General features: G+C 43.5%; 1 protein-coding gene across 1 annotated transcript in view; it reads right to left on the reverse strand.

Annotated features, from left to right (window-relative positions):
• Window positions 1-20,646, reverse strand: part of LOC144790964 (cytochrome P450 2J5-like) — a 466,984-nt gene that overhangs the window by 282,733 nt on the left and 163,605 nt on the right. Inside the window, exon 5 of the mRNA XM_078665581.1 lies at window positions 4,117-4,290. Coding sequence (XP_078521707.1) covers window positions 4,117-4,290 — 174 coding nt within the window. The remainder of the gene's footprint in view (window positions 1-4,116; window positions 4,291-20,646) is intronic.

The following is a 20,646-nucleotide window of genomic DNA, read 5'->3' on the forward strand; positions in this document are numbered from 1 at the left end:
GTTTATTGAGATGTAAGTTTCAAATATGAATGCACAATCATTAATGTTGTTACTCATTGAAAGGGAATAATTTAGCTTCTGTGAATGTATTCATGTTTATTTCTATACCTTTTGAATTGTTTTTCCAGTTATTGTTTTTGAATAATGAGCAATCCTTCAGAGAAATTGATATATTAATTTCCCATTTATTGTTTCTAAGCAATAGGCAATATTTCACTTGATTAAGGTAAGTGAATAATTAGAGGGGTTTTACCCCTAATTGTATATTTTGAAAAAGTTCAATAATGCTTCAACAGAATACATAAACAGGAACAAAGCATAATTAGATAGTGAGAAAATTAGCTCCAGATACAAGCTTGAGGGTCACCGGAGAGCCGTAAACACCTTTCCTTGCTGAAGGCTGCAAGGAAGGCACGTGAAGTTCTCCACTTGGCTTATCTGATGATCCGAGAACATAGCCGCAGAGAAGCAGACAGGAACAGCAGCTGATTTTTCTTCACCGAGCATTGCTTTCATTGTTCAGAAAAGATATGTGGGATGAACCATTTTTGAGTACGTTTACAACCTATGCTGACATATGGGAGCGAATCAACATATGGAAAAGATGCACTGATTCTAGACAAAGTGATTCGTAAAACCTATAGATCCATCTTTCAGCTACCCAGCTATGTATCTCCTGCCCAAATAAGCCTCGAATTTGGCCTCCAGAAGCAGACGGTGGAAAGAAGATCCAAAACGCTGAACAAGGAACCTTAAACGCCCATCTATGGACCGAGCTGCAACGACGAGAGCAATCACCTGCCAAAGAGTATCTGTCGGAATCACTAGAGAGACTTGAATTGACTGATCTTTGGGAATCATCAGCAGACCATAAGAGCTTCAAAAAGGTTGTAACTAAAGTAACCAAAATAATATCGTTAACAGAAGACAAGGAAGCTCTAGCAAAGAGGGCACAAGGATGGATAGTGCTAAATGACTACAAAACACTTAAGCCACAAGCTTATTTGGAACGGGGATTCAAACAGCTTGGTATTTTACCAATCCTCCCACATCTGGCGCCATGGAAAAGGAAACAAGAAGATCAGATTTGCCGTCTTTGTAGAGAAGGACCTGAAGATTTGACACACATAATTTGTATTTTCCTAGGCTTAATGGATAAAAGGAGATCTTTACTACGAGCAAGATGGAACCAGAAGGGCATCAGGACTTGTAGACAGGCAGTCAAACTGTGCTTCAACCCGTAGGAGACCCAATTAAACTGCTGCCTCTCAAAAAATTTTGATACAGTGATGGAAAGACTCAAGAATAAGAAAAATTAGGAAGCATACTAATAGACAGATAGTCCTCCAGAGCACCATACTGGGACTCCAGCTCATACAATAACATCAACAAATTAAATTGGAAACATGAACTTTATTCACCACCACACAAAACGAGACTACGGCGACCCATGTATTTTAAAGTTTGTTAGTTAATTTTATCTTTTGATATATACTTCATTTTAAACTGTGGATTTTAAAAAATTGTGAGTTTTAATTAACTGTACAATAAAGTTACCTATTTAATTACTTACATTTTTGAAACTCAAGTATGTCCCTTTTTGGTGCTAAGGTTAGCTTAGTGAGCCTAGGAAAGGAGTGGTTGGGGCCATTTATGTAGAGACACCTCATATAACTGTCATAATATTACTATATTTTCCATTGTCCTGCCTTCTGACAGTTATCAATACCATGATCTTGTTTATTTTGTATAATAGTTAATATTCATATTGTGTGCATTAGGATATGATTTTGATCTTAATGAGTCTTGAAAATATATTCATAGCTTCCTAGTATTGTTGAGTGCGCCAATTCATGCTGAAAAGGGGTTTGAGTTCCAATGACTATCCCAGTGAAATCTCAGAGGGCTCAATGTTTCATAAACACACATTGCTCAAGTAATGCTCAGTAGATTGTGGGGTGGTTCCAGTCCAGCTGGTTATTAGTCTTAGGCTGGCAAATTGACTAAGGGCTTAGCACCAGAGGGTCTTAAACCTAGGATTTTTCTCAGTTTAGGAGTAGTAAAGTTAGGACTCCTAACTTTAGGACTCCTAAACTGTGAAAAATCCTAAGTTTCAGACTTTCGATATTCACAGAAGGCATTTAGGAGTCCTAAAGTTAGGACTCCTGACTTCTGTGAATACCGAAATGAGTAAGTGCCTTCTGTGAATACCAAAATGAGTAAGTGCCTTCTGTGAATACCAAAATGAATAAGTGCCTTCTGTGAATACCAAAATGAGTAAATGCCTTCTGTGAATACCAAAATGGTAGTAAGTTTAGGATTTTGTCTTAAGTTAGTTCTGTGAATCGGGCCCCAGGTCAGGATTTATGTGCGGTCTGTCATAGTGTGAATTTTGAAAGAAATTGGGTTACTGGTTGGGTGGGGGCTAAACCCAATATTCTGTGGGATATCAGTTGCATTTTTATCTGAAACTGGCTGAAATTGGCAATTACCGCCCTCTATACATTACTGCTAAGTATCCAAATTTTCATTTGCAATATAAGCATTTACCGCGTGTAGTAATTGCTTTACATAAGGTATTTCGTGAAATAAATCCTCAATATCAGTATCCATGCCACATTTAGAGGATATACACAAGTACTACAAATCTATATATTTATTCTGCTAAATGCCACACAAAAAAACACAAGTTATTCTACCATATGGTCTAATTATGATGTCGGATGGAATGCAAACCGACAGACTATCGGTGGCGCTATGTCCGAGATCTGAGGCAGCTGTACGACCGCCGGGTCAGAGCGTATCTGGCGGGGGAAAGACCGTCACCTCTGACAGGCTCACAGAGCCCATCGTGACATCAGTCGGAGCCTAATCCTGACAATGGGGGTGGTGCCTGTGGAGGCACCCCTGTAGGGATTAGGATGTCCCTTTCCCTCTGCCTTTACATGGCGGTTTGATCACCATGTACCATGTAAAGGCAGACTGAAAGGTATGTTGAGGCACCTACCAGGGCCCCAGTCCCCAGTGGGCCTCCCCTATGGGGCCGGGGGACACATGCGGACCCCCAAACATCCATGCACTGTGTGCCAGGCACCACAAAATCCCTTTTTTTACTGGGTTTGTGCTGCAACACTTTTTCAGGCCGCAGCACAAGCCGCAATTGAAAAAGGCTTGTTTACGATCGCCTGCACAGCGTTCATATAGTAAATGAGCTGTCAGAACCGCCGACACCTTGTTGGACTGTCCCATGTTCACAATGATGGCGGTTGGATGCTTGTCCGACCGCCATCATAATGAGGCCTAAAGTTTGCATGCAGAAACAAAATAGATTAGCTTAAAAACATAAATACTTAAAAGTGCATAAACAACCTGGACATACGTATTTAGGATTATTGTTAGGAAGCCAATATTATGTTCTTTCATGTTTCCCCCTTGTGAGTGGCCATGCTGACTCGATGTAAGCTCCAACAGTGAGAAAAATATATGGCATGTAAATCTGATCGCACAGTCCAATTGCATTACTAGTGGTGTTAGCCTCATATTGTTTAAACAATGGGAAGAAAATTTGCTTTCATAAGGCATATAAGCAAGAAGTGGCAAATTGTCTCTAGCCCTCCCAAAGAACAGGTGTATAGGCCATTATTGTTTCAGTTGACTACGTAGCAGTGAAAGCTCTACTAGACAGGGTTTCAAACCTGAATGTATTATAAAGAACATCATATTTCAGGTTTAATAATCAATTCATGGTAAGGTTTTTCAACCCAAGGTGAGGATCCACATGGGTTACATCACATTGAATGTAGCTAAATGTAAAGGAATTCAGTACTCCTTCCCCGGAAAATTGAGTGTATGTCTGTCCCTTTTAGTGAGTACCTCTCTGCACCATGTGCTTAAAACATTTCTCCTACATTATGATCTCTAAGGAAATATTCAGTTCATTTGCATGTTTGTTGGGGGTTGGCACCAATAACTTCTTTTTGGTATTCTGTGAAAATCTGTGAAAACTCCTGGGTATTCCATACTTCATCCGAAATCTAATTAGTAAGAATGTCCCAAGAAGGTCACAATGTAAATATCCTACACTTAGGGCCACTTAGTCCACACCCATCTACTCACCTTATCAATCTGGTCGATGTAGAGGTCAATAAAATCTTGTTGTTCCACCTTTGGGCTCTCCTGGTGATCCTTTACCTCCTTCTTCATGTAATTACGAGCAAACTCCATGAGTTCAAAGACCTTCTGGTGAGGGCCTGGGAGGAGGCATATCAGCCGTGGGAACGTATCATACAGCTGGAGTAAAGCGTGTCCTGAGTTAGTTACATGCAAGAACTACTACACTTCATATTAAATAACAAACACATTTAATACAGTACTGAACAAGTATCCAAATAACTCACAGTCCTTATTGGAAATCAAATTTTTCGCTTTCCAAAATGAATCAAACACATTCAAAGGACTAGAATTGTGATTTTATGGTCACTCTGTATATGCATTTGAATCCCTTCTTTAGAGTGGCCATCAAGTTTTCACTGTTTAGAGGTTTCACTGAGAAATGCTCTGTGTTCATGATTATGAATGTATATTTTCGATGTGCTAAAACCATGGCAGATTTTGAACATATGCACCAACCTGTAATCCATGTAAGAAAAGAATTGGTAATTCTAAGACTTACATATGTGGATGAACTAGATTGGAAATACGTGTGGTTCAGAAATCATTATAGCAATGCATTCACTTTGTAAAATGTGACATTAGAAAATATGTTTCTACATGTTCTGATATATTTAAAGACTTATCTTGTTTTAAGAAAAAGGTTATGTGTACGGAATTATACAATGCAGTCAAAGTGGAGAAGAACAATAGTTAGTTACCTGTAATCTGTGGTTCTCCAGTATTGGTGTCTTTCATATATTCACATGCCTGAATCATTCCCCGTCGTCGGAGTGGGAGTCCCACGGTACATAAAAAAGCAATAATATGCTATAAATACATAGTAAATACCAATAAAAACAAACCAGGAAGTAAAGTAGCCAAAGCTACAGTAGAAAAAACTTCCACACCTATGACTATCCTAGTCATTTTGTATAGTCCAAAATACAGCCAATCAGGCGCCAGCACCCACCAGAAGGTTCTCCCCAGAGGCTCAGGCTCTCAGATTTTCTCGCAAGGAGTGAAGGTAAACCAATATAGCCTAAAAGTCTCTGAGGGGAGGTGGGCGGGTTGCATGTGAATCTATGAAAGACACCAATACTGGAGAACCACAGATTACAGGTAAGTAACTATTGTTCTTCTCCAGTATTAGGGGTGTCTTTCATTTATTCACATGCCTGAATCAGAGTAGCTAGCAGTACACATCCGTGCTAGGTAGACGCCACTTGTAGTCAAGCTTGTCAGCATATAAGTCATATAACAGTGCAAACTGAAAATACACATATTATTTTAAGCATAGCAGAGTGCAATCATGCAAGCATGTGTAACAAATAAAACATAGGAAGCGTCTGACAGCAGTAAAAGGAGGTAGGAAACAGAGGCTCACCAAAGTTGAAAAGATTCTGCAGAACTGCTCGACCCACAGAAGTATCAGATTCGCTGGTTGCCTCCAGACAATAATGTCTGGTAAATGTATGGCGACTGGCCCAAGTAGCCGTCCTGCAGATCTGCTGAAGGGGAACTCAAGCAAATAAAGCCGTAGATGACGACATTGCTCTTGTAGTGTGCGCTCTAGGAGCTGCTTGCAACGGTCGTCCTGCTTGTGCATGGCAAAAGGCAATGGCAGAAGATATCCATCTTGCAATAGTCTGTTTAGAAACTGCCTGCCCCCTACGAATTGAACCGTAGGTGATAAATAGTTGGTCAGAACTGCGCAAAGCGGATGTTCTCTGCAGATAAAATTTAAGACACCTTTTAACGTCCAGCGTATGCAACGCTCTTTCCGCCGGTGTTTGCGGGTTTGGAAAGAATGACTTTAGAATTATAGGTTCGTTGATGTGAAAATTCCGAAGGTACCTTGGGGATATACTTCGGATTAGTGCGGAGCATTACAGAGTCACTTGTAAACTGCAGGAAAGGATGGTGAACAGTGAAAGCCTGGATATCCCTGACTCTCCTGGAGGATGTTAAAGCCAGCAGCAATGATACCTTCCACGAGAGATATTTCAGGTCTGCCTTGTGGATGGGTTCGAATGGGTGACGCAGGAGTTGTGCTAGGACCACATTTAGATGCCACGCCGGAGGTGGACGGCGTACTGGAGGGAACATTCTAAAGAGGCCCTTAAAGAATTGTTGTATAATCCTCGCAGAATAAAGGGAATTGGTCCCATCCTGTCGATACCTTGAGATCGCAGCCAGAAAGACCTTCAAGGTTGCGTGAGACAGGCCTGATCTTGCTAATTGAAGGAAGAAAGGCAGAATCTCCTCCGGCTTTGCTGAAAAAGAGTGAACCCCGGTTGAGCGACACCAGATGCAGAAACGCTTCCATTTAAGACTGTATGTCTTTATGGTAGCGGGTGCCCTTGCCTTGGCCAGAACCTCTTTGCAGTCTTCCGGGATGTTTAGTTGGGCGAACTCACGGTACTCAGGCGCCAGGCCGCTAATCTCAATGATGTTGGATCCGGATGGTAAACCTGTCCGTTCTGAATGCTGAGTAAGTTCGGGATTGGATTCAGCTGAATCGGTTTGCACTCCGACAGAAGAAGGAGCTCTGTAAACCAATATTGGCGTGGCCATCTGGGAGCAATTAGAATCAGTCAACATGGTTCACTCTTCATTTTCTGCAGGGCCTTGACGACTAGTGGAATTGGTGGAAAATGTACGCATATGTCAGAGACCAATCTATCGAAAACGCATTCCCCTGAGAGTCCTTGTGGGGATGCCAGCTTGCGAAGAATTGGCATTTGCTGTTGGTCTTTGTCGCAAATAGGTCTAGGTCTGGTCGACCCCACAGGTGAAAGATGCGCTCCACTGTCTGCTGATTCAGTTCCCACTCATGAGTGGAGACCGTCGTCCTGCTGAGTGCGTCTGCCAGGACGTTCTCTGTTCCCGGAACATGCACTGCTTGAAGATTTATGTTGTGCTTTAAAGCCCATGCCCATAGGCCATGAGCTTCTTGGGACAGGAGAAGTGATCGTGTTCCTCCCTGCTTGTTGACGTAGTGCATGCTTGTTGTGTTGTCTGTTCTCACCAACACATTGGCATCCTGAATGATTTCACAAAACGCCTTGAGTGCAAGAAAAATGGCTCTCAGTTCCACACGGTTGATGTGCCACCGCCTTTGTTGAGCCGTCCACTTGCCGCTGATTGTGAGGCCTTGAAGATGCGCTCCCCAGCCCTCGAGAGACGCATCTGGAGTGATGGTAAGGCTTGGTGCCCCTGCTGAAGATGTCGCTTTTGTGTCCACCAGAGGAGAGAATTCCGCATGAGCGGTGTGATCCTGATGAGATCTTCGAAGGTGCCGGTGACCTGTAGCCACTGAAGGCTCAGTTCTTTCTGAAGTGGTCTCATCCTGAGGCGGCAGTTTGGTATTAATGGGATGCAAGAAGATAACATCCCCAGAAAAGACTTGTACAGTCGAACTGAAATTAATCTTCTTGATAGTAGATTCTGCGCCATGTGTTTTATCTTCATTTGCCTCTCCTCCGAGACAAAGGCTTGGAGCTTTTGGGTGTCCAATGTTGCTCCTAAGAAAGCTCGTCTTTGAGAAGGTTTAATTTGGGATTTGCCGAGGTTGACGGACAGACCCAGAGACTGAAACAGGTGTAGACACAGTTTTTTTTTTTTTTTTTTTTCTCATTTGCCATTACCTTCGTTTGGGGAGATACCAACCACCTAGCGAGTCCTTACCTTAGGGTCCTCTCAGAAGTCCCCTCGATCCATTACCTGGACTCGAGCATTTAATGGGTGGGAGATAAAACCCAAAAATACGAGGCAATCAGACTGACTCCATCTAGGTGCGTTACCACCAGTAGGACCATTATCGGAGCGAGACTATATCCAGTCCAGGGAGTGTTATCGGCATAATCATAGGACCCGGGGGAAAAAACCCCCCAAAAAAACCCCGGATTCTATCTCCATTCGATAAACAGTTCCCAAAATGTCAAATTACGCCTACTGCCTGATCTGTTAAGGTCTGATTTAGATGTTTCATATAATGATGTAAGCCATGCAGAGTGCAAGGGAGCTGCTTTCTCCATCCATTGTATACAAATTTGCCTTCTAGCCAGCAAGATAGCATATAATAGGAATAACCTTGCTTTCCCTGTGATGTTAATGTCCAAACCAAAAATGATAAGTGGTAGTGTAATTGTGAGTAATGTATTCATGATGGAATTTAGAGTTACCTCCACTTCTAACCAAAACCGCCTTATATCAGGGCATTCGAAAAACATATGTACATCCGATGCTCCTGTGACATTGCATTTATTGCATTTTTTATCCGGGAGAAATTTGGAAAGCTTAAGTGGCGTAATATATGCACGATGTACTGTGAAAAGGTGGTTTCTTCTTAACCATGAAGGTTTTACAATCTTATACAAAAGTGCGAAAGAAGTTTGCCACATCTCCTCATTATGAGAGCCCATTATTGCCCCCCACAATTGGTCTGAAAGAGAGAACTCTCCGTCAATTTCTTCAAGCAGTTGCCAGTACCAGAGTGCTACCTCTCTTTTTCCCACTAGCTTCTCCACTAGTTGTTGTTCTAAGGGACTTACATTCCCCAGATGTTTATCTTTTTTGCGCTGGCCCCTTGTCCAGCTATCCAGCTGTATATATTTAAATCTAGACAATCCGGGGCCAACGTGGTCTTTTAACTCGTCCCATGTGATTAATAATCCTTCGTTTACTAGCTGTCCCCATCTTATAATCCCTCCTTGTTCAAGTACAACTGACAAACTATCTCTCATGTATAATGGGAGCCCGGGTGAATCCCAAATTGGGGCAAAATTTGAGTAGTATGATAGCCCGAGTTTTTTCCTTATACTGAGCCATGTCTTACACCAGGATTGTAGTATTTTAAGTTTGATTTTTTTGAAAAATTTCTGACTGGCAAATTTGGACATAAACCCGTCCGATGGTAAATTTGCTCCGATTAACATGGCTTTGTACATTGATCCATTCAGAAGATTTGTTGGGGTTTTTAAAAGCATGCTCGAATGTGTCATTTGAAATGCCCACGCATAGTATAGTAGGTCAGGCAAAGCCAGACCTCCCTTCTCCCTTCTCCTCCTAAGCTTCTTCCAAGCAATTCTTGTTGACTTATAATTCCAAAGAAAAGAGTTGATTTCTTGCTGACTTTTTTCTATTGCCTTGGGATCAAAAGCCAAAGGGATTGTACTAAATATAAAAGTATATTTGGGGAGGATACACATTTTAACTAAATTCTCTCGACCTAATACCGAAAGTGGCAAGTGTGTCCAAGTTTTCAGCAGCTTTTTGCTCTCTCTGTGGATTCTGTCGAGATTGATTTGACAAATGTTGCCCACATCCTGGGTAACTCGGATTCCTAGGTACCGCATGGATGGTGAAACATTAATACCCAGGTGTTGTTCTGGAATATTCCAGGTCATGATTTCTGTTTTGCTCGAGTTGATGTCGTACCCAGAGATAAGCCCAAATTCTTTTGCTCGCTGTATAACTGCGGGTAGTGCGGTTTTTGGGTCAGATGTTAAGATCAGGATGTCGTCAGCGTATAGTGCAACCCGCCTCTCCCACTCCCCAAAACGAAATGGTGGAATATTCGCTTCTGCTCGCAGAACCTGAGCAAATGGCTCGATATATAAATTAAAAAGGAGTGGGGAGAGCGGGCAACCCTGTCTAGTGCCTCTGGTGATTTGAAATGCCTCAGTCAAGATGCCATTAACCAAGAGCTTGGCTGAAAGAGCACTATATAGCTGAAATATTGCTTTACAGAATCTACTTCCAAAGTTAAATTTTGTAAGGACATCCTCTAAATAGGGCCAATTCACCCGATCGAACGCCTTAGTTGCGTCTAGCGTGAGCGTAGCCAGGGGTAGGGAAAAGGCGGAAGCGATGTCTATGGCTCCTATCAGATCGTGTGTTAATTCTGAAAGTTGTCTCCCTTTGATGAAGCCCTTTTGATCTTGGTGTATAAGGCTAGGTATTACGCCACTCAGTCTAGTTGATAGTATAGTGGTAAAATTTTTATAGTAGTTGTTGAGAAGGGATATGGGTCGATAAGATCCACACTCCCTGGGCGATTTGCCTAATTTTGGGATAAGAACAATTGTCGCCTCCCCCCATGATTTCGGTGTTGGGTGTCCCTCTATTAAGATGTCATTAAATAAACCACACAGGACCGGGGTTATAGCTTCTTCCAGAGCCCTTTTTTGGAACGACGTATTGCTGTCCTCACCTCTTCCTCTGTAATCTCAGTCTCTAGAGCTTTACTCTGTGACATTGAAAGGGCAGGTAACAGAATTTCTTTGAACCAATTTTCCCTGGCCCCTGGATTGTTAGGGAGACCTTCTTTGTAGATTAGTTCAAAGAAATCATGGAAGGCGTTACCTATGTCTGAGTTAGATGTTCCTGCTGTTATTTCTCCCTCTACCTGAATCTCTTTGATATATTTAAGGGCTTTGTCTGATTTTATTTTCCAGGCCAAGACTTTGCCGGCGGTCTCACCGAATTTGAATTGTGATATCTTACTTGCTTCCCATCTTTTATTAAGCCTTTCTTGTAAGATACCCTCTAGTTGTGACTTCTTTTCAGCTAAGCTCGTCTGTTCTTGTGGACTTGCCAAACGCTTATCGGTGTTTTGCTCTATTAGTCTCATTTCCTGCTCCAAATTAGCTATTTTCCCTCTGTATATTTTACGCCTGTACGAGGCCCTGTTAGTAATCTGTCCTCTCAAATAGGCTTTAAACGTTTCCCAGACCACCGCCAGGCTTGAGGAGCCCAGGTTTAAGTCAAAGAAAGTTAAAGACTCTTGTACTAAGAACTTTACCTCCTCCTCCTCAAGCAAGAGTGTGCGATCAAAAGACCACGTTGTTAATGCGGTCTTGTTGTCTAACTTCATTGAAAAAAATATTGCGGAATGGTCTGAGAGGTGTGAAGGAAGGTAGTCTATTGTTAGCAGAGTGTCTTTCAATGAGTAGCTGAAAAATGCATAGTCAATTCTTGACTTATGCTTGAACCGACCATTTCGGAAAGACACCCCCATTTTATTACCCATTTTTTCTCTCCACAGGTCTGCCAAGCCAAGATGTTTCATTATTGTGGTCAGAGTTTGCCTTGATTTAGGTGAACTAGGAGTTTTAGAGCTTGTGGATTTATCTAGTTTGGGGTTAAGTACGATGTTGAAGTCACCCACCCAGATCACTGGGTCCTGCATTACTGTCTAAAAATTCCTGACTGCATCTAGATGAGACGGATCGTCTACATTAGGACCATAGTAGCCCACCAAGGTGCGGATTTGGCCTTCCAGTGAGACTCTGACTATCAGCCATCTCCCTGAATAGTCTTCTTTGTATTCTAGTATTTGGGCTTTAGTTGATTTCTTAAAGATGATAATTATCCCCCTGGTATTTGCGTTATGGTCTGTAGAGCAGAATTTGTCTATCCATTTATATTTCTTTAGTATCTGTTCGGCTTCAGACTTAATTAGGTGTGACTCCTGAAGGACAATTATCTGTGCCTGGGAGTCCCTTAGGTATTGAAAGATGCGCTCCCTTCTGCCCTTCACCCGTAACCCGTTAACGTTCCAAGATAAATAATGGTACGATGTCATCTTGTTATTTCCCTGTCACCTTCACCCTCCTTCATGGTAGGCTTTTGGCTTCTAGTAAATACTACACTTAGGTTTATGGAAGTCAACTTTGAGTCAAAAGGAGACGCTAGAGTACAATTTTGTTTCGGCTTATGAGGACTTTTTGTATTATAACCCCCTCTGTCCCCCCTCCCCTCCACCCCCCTGGGAAAACCCCCCCTACTTACTGTGGCCTGATGACTAGCCACCTTTTACGCCCATTGCAGCTTGCTCTTATTTCCTCAGCTGCAGATGCCTTATTAAATCCGGGGCTGTTGTCAACCCGTATAAAGATTAGCTGTGCCATGGAGTTTTTACTATGTTCTCTGAGGGAACCTTCCTAGAATATTTTTAAATCTTAGTCTTCCTTTTCCCCTTGGGATTTTTTTTTTTTTTTCAGTATTTTTCCCTGTTTTGTATATTTCCCCTTTCCCCTATTTAAATTATTTTTTTTTTGTTCTATTTTCTTTTGTCATATTATATATATTTTTATTTTTTTATTTTTGTTGTTCTATAGTATTTTGTTCGTAGTGATGATTATATACTTTACTATATTTGGTCAATAAGGGTTTTTTTTTCCCTCTTTTATTTTACCTTTCCTTTTTATTTTTATTTTATTTACGTTTTTATGCTATTTCCTCCCTGTTTTTTTTTTTTTCTTTTTTTTTTAGTGGTCTACTATCTGGGCTATTCTACATTTTTAGTCTTCTTATACTAGGTTATTTTGCTTTCTGAGCCTGCACTTGATCTTGTATATTTTGCAACAGATCATCAGCATCCTGTATAGAGCGAATGTTATGCATTTTGTTGTTATACATAATTTTTAAGAATGCGGGGAATCTCATCTGGACATTAGCGCCCAGTGATCTAAACTTTTCCATGCGCTGTCCTAGCTCCCACTGTCTGTCAAGTGTGGTTTTAGAAAGGTCTGAGCGAATCTCGAAAGGGAAGTCGGGACCCTGTGTCGTTTTGGCCTTTAGCGCAAGATTCAAAACCCTTTCTTTTAGCGCATATGTCAGAAAGTTAACTAATACTTTCCGGGGTTTACTTCTGGCGGGGTTCAGGCGAAATGGGTCTCGATGTATCCGCTGTATGTCTTTTTCAAGGGACTCTGCCGACTCTTCCAAATTAAGAGATTCCTTCAATAACTTAACTATGAAACTCTTAAGGTCACTCCCCTCTTTCCCCTCCGGAATCTTCAAAATTCGAATATTGTTGCGTCTGGAATAATTTTCCAACACTTCAATTCGATCCCGCATACTTTCTCCGTCCTTTTGGAGAGTGTTTATTTTGGCTCTTGCTGATTCAAGGTTGGAGGCCAGGGCTCCCACGGAGCATTCAAGTGTCTCTGTTCTTTCATACAGTCCATCCACTTTTTTTCTAGGATATCGCAGGATGCTCTTATATCTGTCTGATTGGCTTTAGAGACTGCGAAATCGTGTCTAATTTCTTGTCTCATTGCAGTAATCGATCCTACAAGTGCCTCGAGGGCGCTGCTCACTCCGGGCTCTCCCTGCCAATTACCCAATTCTAACTCTTCGTGGAGGGTGGGTGATTCTCTAACAAAGCTTGTTCCCGGGAGGAGTTCCACTGCGTCCTCCACGGTTAACATTGATTCAGGGACTTGTGCGATAGTTTCTAGCAAGTCTGGAGATGGTGTCTCAGGTACACTCTGAGTGAGATCTTCTCTTGCCCCCGTGATGACCTTTGATGTATCTTGTAAATTAACTTGCTCTCCGGATGTAGCCATGTCTTGTGGAATTTGCAAAATCTGGGGTATGGGCTAAGAAAAATGACCGTAACGACGGGGTTATAGCTTTAGGGGCTATTACGCATTTGTTTTTACGTTGCCTTGTCTGCTTAGTGTTTTTTGCACCCTTGCTCAATACAGGTCTTCTTAGTTCCACCGCTCCTGTTTTGTGACTCAAATCCTGCTCATTTGCTATGCCCCCCCCCCACATTGCACTCTGGGACTTGTAGTTTGTGTGATTTCACTGTTTTGGCCCCTCTGTAACCAGCCCTGGCTTTGCTTCTTGTAATGCGAGGTTGTAATTGTGCCCCTCTGGCTGCCTCCCATGCCCCCTCAGAACTCACTGCGTTGCTTTCCAGGTTAGATGCTGAGATTGCCAGATGAGAGCCTCTTTCCGCTTCTGTACAGCTCGCCTCCGCGTTTACTGATTGTGACTCCAAGTCCAGGTGTCCCGCTGATAGCGAACGTCGGAGCCCTCTCTCACCACCACTGCCTGCAGAAAATCCTCTCAGGGCCCCTCTAACTGCGGCCGCCCGGCCGCGTCGAAGCTCCACGGCTGCCCGCCTCCAAGTCGGGTGAGGGGCGGGTGCCGGGGAGACAGCAGTATTCGGCAAACACATTCGCCGATAGCCAGACCTTTAATATACGATGACGCCGCTTTCCAGCCTCGTGCAGGTTAGAAAAAGAAAACCAGCTCCATTCGGGAGAAAAATTAGGCTTCTCTGCAGCGGGGCATCTAAGAGTGCTGCCTGGTGCGTGCGGTCCGCTCTAGCCGGCGGCCGCCATGTTTTCCTCCCCCACCAAGATTTGGGGTGTAGACACTGTTGTAGATGATAATGTGCAACCTCGCGAGAACTGGCATTTATAAGGTAGTCGTCTAAATATGGGAACATTTGAATTCCCTCCAGCCGGAGGTGTGCCGCCACCGGGGCCAAAACTTTCGTAAATACTCTTGGCGCTGACTGTAGTCCGAAAGGTAGGACTTTGAATTGGTAATCCCTGCCAGCCACCCTGAAGCGCAGGAATTTCCTGTGGCGAGGTAGAATGGGGATATGGAAATATGCATCTTGGAGATCTAAGGTGACCATGAAATCTCCTGCTGCCAAAAGATGTAATATTTCCTGAAGCGATAACATCTTGAATGTTAACTTCTTTAAATACTTGTTTAGAGCGCGAAGATCTAGGATCGGTGCGCCACTCTCCGTTTTTCTTCTTTATTAGGAAAAATCTGGAGTAAAACCCCATTCCCCTCATCTTCTGAGGTACGCTCTCGATCGCTCCTTTTTGAATCATCAATTTGATTTGGGCAAACAGCTCCTTCAGGTGAGCTGGAGGTGGTCCTTTCGGTGGGACATTTGGAAGAAATTTCTCGAATTCTAGGGCATGGCCCCTGGCCACGATCTCCAGGACCCATTTGTCTAACGTTATCGACAGCCAATTTGAGTAAAATTTTGATATTCGTCCTCCAATTTTTTCTCGAGAGTGGGGTTGTGGTGGTGGCAGGTGAAATGTCTCATTGGCGCTTATCCTTTCCACAGTAATTTGTCTTTCCCCTGTTTTGGGTATAAGTAGACTTTCTCTGGCCATAAGATTGGTAGCGCTGGGTGTGAAAGCGCTGAGTGCCCTGTCTGTAGGAGGATTGCTGGTTGTATCCACCTCTGTTGGAGGACGATCCCCGTCCTCTCGCTCCTCGAAAGGGTGGCTTGCGGAATTGAAGGCTGCCCAAGGATTTCACTGTTTCCGTATCCTTTTTAATCGTCTGCAAGGCTTCCTCCACTTGGGGGCCTATACCTTATTCTGGACCTCTTGTCTGAAGGAAGTGGAATGTAGCCACACCTGCCTACGGAGGAACGCAGCACCCGCTAGTTGTCGAAAGCCAGTTGAGGCTACATCAACTGGTGAATCAATAATCTCTTCTGAGATTCTTTGGCCTTCTTGTAGGGTCTTCAGCGCCTCAGCCTTGGAAGGCTCAGGAAGGAGGTCAATGAACGGTGCGATGTCCGACCACATCTGTCGGTCATATCTTCCTAAGATGGCCAATGAATTAGCCGCTCGAACAGTCGTAGCCGCCATGGTGGAGACGCGCTTCCCAATAGAATCTTGGCGTTTGCCATCTCTGTCCGGCAGGGCTGTAACAGGAAAGGAAGGATTTCTAGCCCTCTTTTGTGCTGCTTGGACAATTACAGAGTCAAGCTTAGGCTGTCCAATAAGGCACGCAGGTGATTTGTCCGGTGCCCTGTACTTTTTCTCCATCCGTGGCAGGACTGGAGGAATGGATGCCGGGGTTGCCATGACCTTAATCCCCTCCTGCCAAATAAAGTCAATGATGGGTATAGACTTGATCTGTTTTCTGGGCTGGTCTTTAAAATCATATAGAAAACAGTCTTGTTCCATGTGTTCCGTATTAATATGAAAGCGTTTAGTAGCACGCTGCATCAAAAGGTGGAAACTGCCCACGTCCACCGGCGGTGAAATTGAGACAGTCTGAGGTGAAGGAGAAGGAGTTTGCACCTGGTATTCATCCCACTCCGACTCATCCTGTACCTCTCCTTCTTCTCTTTGATCATCTTCATCCGAAGACTGAACACCCAAAGGCTGATTGTGTGGTGGAGGTGAAGAAGGATTTGCTGGTTGAACAACTGGCAAAGGCACTTCAGTAGCCGGAGTAACAGGCACCGAGCCTGTAGATTCAGATGGCGGAAACCTTCTATAATAATCATCCAACATATATTGTAAGTTAGTAAGTAAAGCAACTGGCACTTGCGAGACAGGGACACTGTCTACAGGGGACGCCATACGTACAGGTGATTGTATATACTCCTGTTCTTCTGATTGATATTTTATATTTAACTCAGAAGGACTAGTGGCTACTCCGAATGTCCTTTGAACCACTTCATCCTCACTGTCGAAGTCTAAAAGCTGGTCCGGAACCTGCGACGGCGACTTCTGAGGTGAAATATGTAGGGGTGAGAGCTGGAAAGCTGGTTCACGCCTTTGAACTAAAGACTGTTTTGGTGTCAAGAACACCGTAGACGGTGACCAGACTTGCAACGCAGTGCAAGATGACAATTGCGGCGTCGACAGTGCGTCCACCGTTGCCGATGAAGCAGACGTCAGTGGTTCCGCCGTCGACGGCATAGACTTAGTCGACGAAACAGGCTTCGTCGACGGCACAGGCTTCGTCGACGGTATGGCAGTCGTCAACGGGACAGGCTTCGTCGACGGTATGGCAGTCGTCGACGGATTGGGCTTCGTCGATGGTGCGGAGCTCACCGACGAGCCCGTCGTCGGTATCTTCTTCGTCGACGGAAGAGCTTTCAGAGGAGTCGACGACGAGGCGTCGACGATGGCCGTCGTCGACGATAGAGGTCTAACAGATACATAGACCATAGTAGGTGAAGAAGCTGCCGTCGACATAATCATCTGGGGCTTGGGAGATGAGAATGTCACTGTCGACGTAGATGCAGCGTCGACGGAGGTCTTCGTCGACGATGAGACAGTAGATTGCGCCGTCGACGATAAAGAAACCTGAGGTGAAACCTTGACAACTGTCTGAGGCAATCTTTTGGTGGACCGTTTTTGAGGTGCGGAAGAACCCTCCATGTCCTTGCCTGTGGAGATAGCCTTAGAAGTGGAAGGCTTGTCAGATCCCTTAGAAGGTTGATGTTTTTTAGCAACCTTAACTCCAGGAGATGGCAATACCTCAGACGCAGGCCTCTTTCTAGACGCTGAAGTGGAACCAGAGGCAATACTGCCAACCTCAGAGACAGGATTATCAGAATCCTTAAGCTTTTGTAGCCACAAAAGCAACCGACCCTCTCTATCTCTGAGAGTCTTCTGAGGAAAAGTTCTGCAGATCTTACAGTCCTTGACTTGGTGATCTGGGCACAGGCAATAAATACATATTTTGTGGGGGTCCTCTTTAAAAATCCGGAGCTTACCACAAGAATCACAGGCTCTAAACAGAGATTTCTTTGAAGACATCCTTGAAGAAAAGATCCAAAAGGAAGAAAGAGAAGAAAACTGAGCAGAGCTCAGGGAGACTCCCTTCACACGCCATGCGGCAGAAAAGCTGAGAGCCTGAGCCTCTGGGGAGAACCTTCTGGTGGGTGCTGGCGTCTGATTGGCTGTATTTTGGACTGTACAAAATGACTAGGATAGTCATAGGTGTGGAAGTTTTTTCTACTGTAGCTTTGGCTACTTTACTTCCTGGTTTGTTTTTATTGGTATTTACTATGTATTTATAGCATATTATTGCTTTTTTATGTACCGTGGGACTCCCACTCCGACGACGGGGAATGATTCAGGCATGTGAATCTATGAAAGACACCCCTAATACTGGAGAAATATAAGTTTAGAATATTGTTTTTCAAAGATCTTCATTAGGCATGTGGATTTTCAATGCATTCCTATGAGACTACATCTGTCTTAGTGTTGCAGACAACAATTTCATTGCTCTAAGTAATAAATTGCATTGCCTAAGTACAGTCTGCCAGACAACATGCAAGTTCAGCTTTTAGCAGTCAAGTCAGAGTTTGAGAGCCAAAGCTGAGAAGGAAGGAGATGATGGGAACAGGAGTTATGGAGCTGACATACAATGGTACATATGTAATATATAGAAAGGGCTGTAGCATCCCGGGGGAGTCCATCCTCATCTAATGGGATCTTTTTTGCTTTGAGCCAAATGTCCAGAAATTGGATGCCTCCAACCCATTAGGAAGGAAAGTGGAAGTAAAATTGGTGGACAGAGCTGGTGCAGAGATAAAATGGGCAATTCTCTTCCCTAATGGATAACAAATTAAAACAGAGCACACGTCTTTAGCAGGACAAAGTCCAGTTTATTGATCCAAGTGGTTTAGGTAGACCAAAGTGCAAGACAATGAAAGTGCAGCCAACACGGGTTTCGTCCCCTGTGGTGCGCAGGCCTGAGGCTTTCTCAAGGCTGGAGGTAATGCATAAAGTTAAACACCAAAACACAATCACCAATTGAAAATATAGTTTAAAAGTCAATCTACAGAGAAAGGAGGCCCATTGTATAGATTATTCATGTACAGATGTACCACACGCAAAAGACAATGCAATAATCAAAAAAATATATATTATAATTGATAGCTCCACAGTTCATCTGAATTAGACCAGGTAACAAGGTGAAGATGTAAGAAATAAAGGGTGCGTTAATAACCACCATGCAGAAACATTAATGAATGCAAAATAATCAAGATCATCAACTTTAAAAACAACCCGAAGAAATCTAATTGTACATACAGATTGATGGAGCATGGTTGATCCAGTCAGCGATCCAGTGGGCGTTGGTAGAACCACGAATAGTAAATGCCACATGGTCAAAGAGTAAAGAGGAAGGAAACAGTAGACGGGTATAAAGATACAACAGGACGATTTTCGTTTGAGCGCTTGCGAAATGATTTCAAGTTAGTCGTGATGTGCTGAGATCCCCAAGCATTATGCACTAACGTAAGGGAATGGGGTGGTCAGGATACTATCCCTCACTAAATGAGGGTGCAGCCCATGAGTTAGAAGGTGGAACGTTATATTGTGCAAAATAAGATATCTTAACATGTGTACATAGGCACTAACATAGTTTCATTCCAAGTGAGAATAACCACTAGTGCCATCTTCGAGAGAAACATCAGCCGTAGGTGCACCACCAATGTGTATTAATTGGTTGGAATTAAGGTGTGAGTTGGTGCTTGCACCTCTCAAAACAGATATAAGTTTTCTTATATCGGAGGTCACTGCACTAAACCTCTTCACTGCGGCGTGAATTCTGCCGCAATGCTGGACATTCGGATCGTGGGGGTGGTCATGACTTGCCAACCCTGGCAGCGTAACAACAGAGCCAAATGGCAGCCTTCATCCTACTGGACCTCTCAGCGGCCTTAGACACCATCTCCCACCGCACACTAGCCACCAGACTACACGACACCCACATCTGCAGAAAGGCCTTTGACTGAACATGCTCCTTTCTCACAGGCAGAACTTAGCGTCCTTCCTGTCGGAACCAACGGAGACCAGATGTGGAGTGCCCCAGGGATGCTCCCTCAGCCCCACCTTCTTCAACATCTACATGGCCCACCTGGCAAACATCGTCAGAAATCATGGGCTCAACATCATCTCCTATGCCGACGACATCCAGCTCATCCTTTCCCTCACCAAAGAACCCAACATCACCAGACACAATTTCCAAGAAGGGATGAAAGCCGTCACCACCTTTATGAAGAGGAGCTGCCTGAAACTCAACTCAGAAAACAGAAGTCCTCATCCTTGGCTCCACTGCATCTGCCTGGATCAACACCTAGTAGCCCCCGCCCTTGGAAACTCCTCACCATGACGGACCACGCACAAAACCTCAGCATTATACTAGACTCATTGCTCACGATGAACCGCCAGATCAACACCGAATCCTCGATCTACTTCAACATCCTCTGCATACTCTGAAAAAGTTCATATGTATACTCCCCGAATCAAGAAAAATGGTCACGCATGCCCTCATCAGCAGCAGACTGGACTACGGCAACGCTCTCTACACCGGAATCAACAAGAAACTACTTTGCAAGCTGCAAACCATCCAGAATGCCATAGCCAGACTGATCCTAAACATCCCCCATCACAACCACATCACCCAACATCTCTGCAATCTCCACTGGCTTCCCATCAAAAGAAAATAAGCTTCAAGCTCTTCACTCACGCCTACAAGGCCCTCTACAACATCGGACCAGCATACCTAAATGACCACCTCTTCTTCCATGCACCCGAGAGACACCTCTGATCAGCTGACTGTAGTAAGTTTCTTTTGAGATGAGGAATAAATTAAATAAAAATAGACCAGTTGGAGAATAAACAAAGTAGTTTTATTCTCAAGTAGAAACCCACGACTGATCACAAGGTAATCCTGGACTCTTCTGAAAACATTAACTCAACCTTCAAGAATACATATCAGTCATATAGAACAATAAGAATGTAAGATTCTTGAAAGATACATTATCTTACATTTGATTATATTAATACATCTACATACTACACATCCCCCTTTGTATCGGATTAACAAATCTAATAAATAAAAACTATATAAAGCTAAATAAAATATACAAAATGAATAATTATACAGAAATAATGAAAA

The sequence above is a fragment of the Lissotriton helveticus genome, chromosome 11, assembly GCF_964261635.1.
Source record: "Lissotriton helveticus chromosome 11, aLisHel1.1, whole genome shotgun sequence".
NCBI lineage: Eukaryota > Metazoa > Chordata > Amphibia > Caudata > Salamandridae > Lissotriton > Lissotriton helveticus.